This window comes from Raphanus sativus, chromosome 3, assembly GCF_000801105.2.
Source record: "Raphanus sativus cultivar WK10039 chromosome 3, ASM80110v3, whole genome shotgun sequence".
NCBI lineage: Eukaryota > Viridiplantae > Streptophyta > Magnoliopsida > Brassicales > Brassicaceae > Raphanus > Raphanus sativus.
This window is the reverse complement of record NC_079513.1, coordinates 5,617,060-5,621,503: the sequence shown is the minus strand read 5'-3', so window position 1 is coordinate 5,621,503 and position 4,444 is coordinate 5,617,060. Positions and strand designations below refer to the sequence as shown.

General features: G+C 32.2%; 1 protein-coding gene across 1 annotated transcript; it reads right to left on the bottom strand.

Annotated features, from left to right (window-relative positions):
• Window positions 1-2,884: 2,884 nt before the first annotated feature.
• Window positions 2,885-4,116, bottom strand: LOC108844230 (protein EXORDIUM). The gene has a single exon (XM_018617451.2). The coding sequence runs from the start codon at window positions 4,002-4,004 to the stop codon at window positions 3,054-3,056; it is 951 nt and encodes a 316-aa protein (XP_018472953.1). The 5' UTR covers window positions 4,005-4,116; the 3' UTR covers window positions 2,885-3,053.
• Between the last annotated feature and the right edge of the window lie 328 nt (window positions 4,117-4,444).

Below are 4,444 nucleotides of genomic sequence, written 5' to 3'. Positions count from 1 at the left end.
TATCATTTCTCTCTTTGATTACTTCATCTCTTTCTATCTTTTTCTTGCACAGAGATTCCTACCTTTTAATTATATAAAATATTCTTTTATTTTCTCATGCTTTCTTTCGTGGACCAAAACATGAAAAAATCATTATCTTAATTGGAATTCAAGTTTTCTGTTTCTTTTTTGTTATTTTTATTGGATTAGTCAGGGATAAATAAGTTAGAAAAAGAATATTAACATATTAATGTTTACACGTTCAAATATATACTATATTTTTATTTATATAATATAATTCAATTCAGCATTCAATTCTTCAATTTTTTTTTTATTTTGTTACTATGTTACGATCTGCATAGTACACGAAACAAATTTTACAAATACAAATATTTGCAGTATTATTTGCGTTTTTCATACTATGAAATCATAAATATATATTAAATTGAAAGTAAGTAACTACTACATATATAATTAAATTTCGCAGACATATATATCAAAACATTATTGTTATTATTTATAATAAGAGAAATAATAAGTAAGTTTGAATATTGAAGAAGAAATTTAGCAAGAAGAAGAAGAAATTTAGCAAAAATGAATCAAATACACTCTCATAATCATTCACATTCACATTCAAACATTTTTACTTAGCCTATTGGGTTTGTAAACATTTTCTATTCACACATCAAAAATATTACTCAACCCATTGGGCTTGTAATATTTGACCCAACAAAAAATGCATCGGCAGAGTAATCAATAGTCAAGTTTAAGAAGTTCAAAGGATGCATAAAGATTTAATGGATCGTGATAGTATTGCACGATGCTAACCTTTTACATTTCGAAGGAGATATAATAAGGGTTTAACTGGTGACCAAGGAATGAAGAGGAATAGTGCATTCCTTAATGTTCCTAACAAATTTTACCATTCACAAGGAATAGTCATTCCTTTTCATTCCTTCTCATTCCTTTTATTGTAGAGAATTAAAGAACAAATTTGTTCCTTACTAAATTTGATATGGAATAATCATTCCTTACTATTCTCATAATTTTATTCCCATCCATTCCTTTCCTATTTGTTTCTACTATTCCCGAGATGGTTACCAGTTAGACCCTAAGTGGTGGGACAAAGATTTTGATAGGAGAAATTGAAAACGTTAGCAGTAGACCAGAACCGCGTACGTTACCAAACCGTCCCTACCGATCTCCGCCGACTAAGGGACCCAAAATGATCACATGACCATCACGCGATTACTCTCGTCGAAGTACAAGCATCTCCAATGGTTGGCTTCATTTTTGCTTCAAAATTGCACTTTATTCAAAATGAAGCAAGAAATGAAGCACATCTTCTCCAATGGTTTGCTTCATTTCTTTTTTGTAAAAGGAATATTTTAAGAATATTTTCTCTCTTTTTTATCATTAATTATTAATAACACTTTATACTTTTTTATTTTTACTAATTTTATCAAACTATTTTGTTTTAACAATAATCCAACATAATTGTTATAGATTCAACATTATCATATAAAATTATTACACATAATAAAGAACAACAATACTAGATTTTATAAAGAAGCACCAGCCATATATCTTTCCCACAAATGATCAATTAAATCGTTGCAAAGTGCGAAATGGGCGTCTTTATCTTTAATTCTTCTAAATCGCGCCAAAAATTCTTGAAAACGAATGATTTTCGATATCAACCTCCGTAGGTGGAACTTCTCTATTGACTTCAATTGGTGCTTCGAGATCACGCTTAGTTTGGTGTTATCAATCATGTATTACACCAGATTATCATTTTGACTTCTCTATTGACTTTTCTAATAATCTTAGTGGATCAGGAAGTGATTTATCAGATTATTAAGTATCATTTTATGTTGTAGTAAATATTTTATGTTTAGTTTGGTGTTATCAATCATGTATTTCACTTTTATATTAATAATTTAATGTTATCTTTCATTTAATATATGTTTTTAAATATTTAATATCATAAATTAAATAAATTTATATAATAAATAAATGTTAAAAAGTTAATTGGGTTATACTGATTATCTTATTTTATTTTAACAAAAAGTAAGAACAAGCAAAAATTAAGGATCAATTTATAATTTAGAAAGTTCAGCTTCAAAAATGAAGCAATGAACAGTATTGCTTCAAATTTGAAGCAGTACTGTTCATTGTTTCATTTTGAAGCAAAAAATGAAGCACTATTGGAATAAAAATTGCTTCAAAATGAAGTAAAAAGTGGAAAATAAAGTACTATTGGAGATGGTCTTAATCAACCAGTCTCCCTTTTTCTTTTTTAAGCTGTTGCACTTTCTTGGTTCTATCTTTGGTTTGGTTGTTTACAATTTAATTATGTGTTTATACTTTTAATACTATCCATTGTTTTTTCACTTTTAACTTCTTTAGTTACATTGCTTTTAATTAGCTGGATTGGCTTTGTATGAAACTCGTAAATTTTACCCCAAAAAGAAAGTGAAACTTTTTTTCCTTCCTTTTCTTTTATTTTCTTTTCTAAAACAAATAAAATGAAACTTGTACAAAGTAAATGGTTTTTGCTATTTATATAAAAAAGGTAAATGATTTTGCTACAACGTTCCGTTAAGTCCATGCTAAAACAATTTAGATTGGAATACGTTATACGTCTAAAACAATAACTGATTCAAAGCTCTACGACATCAAATCATAGCACATCAGAGAAAATACTCAGAAAATAGTGGGAATAACATTTTCGAATAAATAATAAACAAATATAATTTGAATGTTCAAAAAATCAAAACATAAAATTAAGAACATTACAAGATACACTATTGGCACGATTTCATGTTTCAGTATATCCACCTTGTAGGCTTGCACATCTCTTTTGTACTTATATTTCTGCCTAGCAAGTTTCGAACAAGGAATATTACTACCAAAATAGAAGTCTTTTCGATTTAAATTGATTTGCATATAACAATATGTAAATCATATATCAATAAGAGAAAACTCAGAATAATATTAATGAATAAAATAAAAGAATTACACTAAAATAGTATCATTTTCTACTACAAAACCAAAATATGAAACTTTTCTTCTCAAACCATAGTAGAGCAGTCTGACGTGGTAGGATCATACAATGCAGGTAGCAAGAACTTCCTGCCGTTTGCACCATACGCATTAAAACTACCTCCCGTCGTAGAATCAACAAGTAAATTTCCAGCGTAACCAGGATAAGCTCCTTTCCCATAAACGCCGGGACACGCGGACGCAGCTTCGAGCGGTGCGTTCTGTGGGCCCTGGTAATAACCATTACCGAACGGGTTCGTTGCGGTTCCAGCTAAAAGACTAGCTAAGTTAATCACCATACCGTCGAGTCCCACATCGTTGTTCGGCGCCACGAGAGGCGGGCTCTGAGGACCGTACACCGGTGCGTGAAATGGCCACGCGCATTGACCCGGACATTGCGTTTCGGCGTTTCCGACCCAAATGTAAGCGAATTTGGATCCACGTTTACCCGTGTTACCACGAGCGTGTCCGTGCGTCCCGCATCGACTCATACCAAATCCAGTAACCGCCACGTCAGCTGAAGTCAAAACGACGTTAACCGCGTCGTATTGATCTCCTTTTGAGGCTAACTTGCGGATATCTCTGTCTGTTAGAGACTTTCCGAGAGAGTAAGTCTCGTCGAGGATCTGTGACTTGAGAGTGAGTGAGAGTGAAGGAGAAGGTGTTTTGTCTCCTGCGGCGAGTTTGTAGTATTTCTCAGTGGTCTTCCACCACGTGGCGACAGATGGTTGGTTTGGAGTTTTTGAAGAGGAATGCGAAAGCGAGGTGATGAAATCGGAGATGATTGCTCTTTGAGCTGGTTTGAATTTGCCGTACCAGATTAGGTTAACGGAGATTTTGCCGGAGAGAAGGGCTCCTTTGTGGTATTTCAATGATTGAAACTGGTTTGATCCATCTTGTGCTAGTTTCCTAGCAGAGATTGAGATTTGGAAGAGAGACACAAATAAAAAGAGTTTGAAAACTAACGAAAACATTTTCATTTTTTTCTTTTCTTGGGAATGGCTTATAGAATAAAGAGAGTCAGAAGCTTTGCTTTCTAAGTTAAGATTTTGTGTTGTGAGAAATGAGCAGTGTGATGGGGGCTATTTATATGCCTCTCTAGGTGGATTTAGTTTCTGTAATTTATAGTTGAATGAAATTAGTTTTTGAATAGAAATAAAAAGTGCTGCCATACGCTTTAAAGTTGAAAGAAAGAGAAGTTGCAGAAAAATTGGAAAGAATGGAAAAAGAGAGTAATGGTCCATTATACTGTTGCCAGCTAAGAAAGAATGGTTCCACACTTACTTTTACATCCTTGGTTTACGTTAAAATTCATTTTTTCAGATTGTGGTTATTTTGTCTCTATTTTGTGATACGTCTTTATAATTTTAAAATTCATTTACAACCTTTATGCAGACTTGTACAAATTCCGTTTACATTT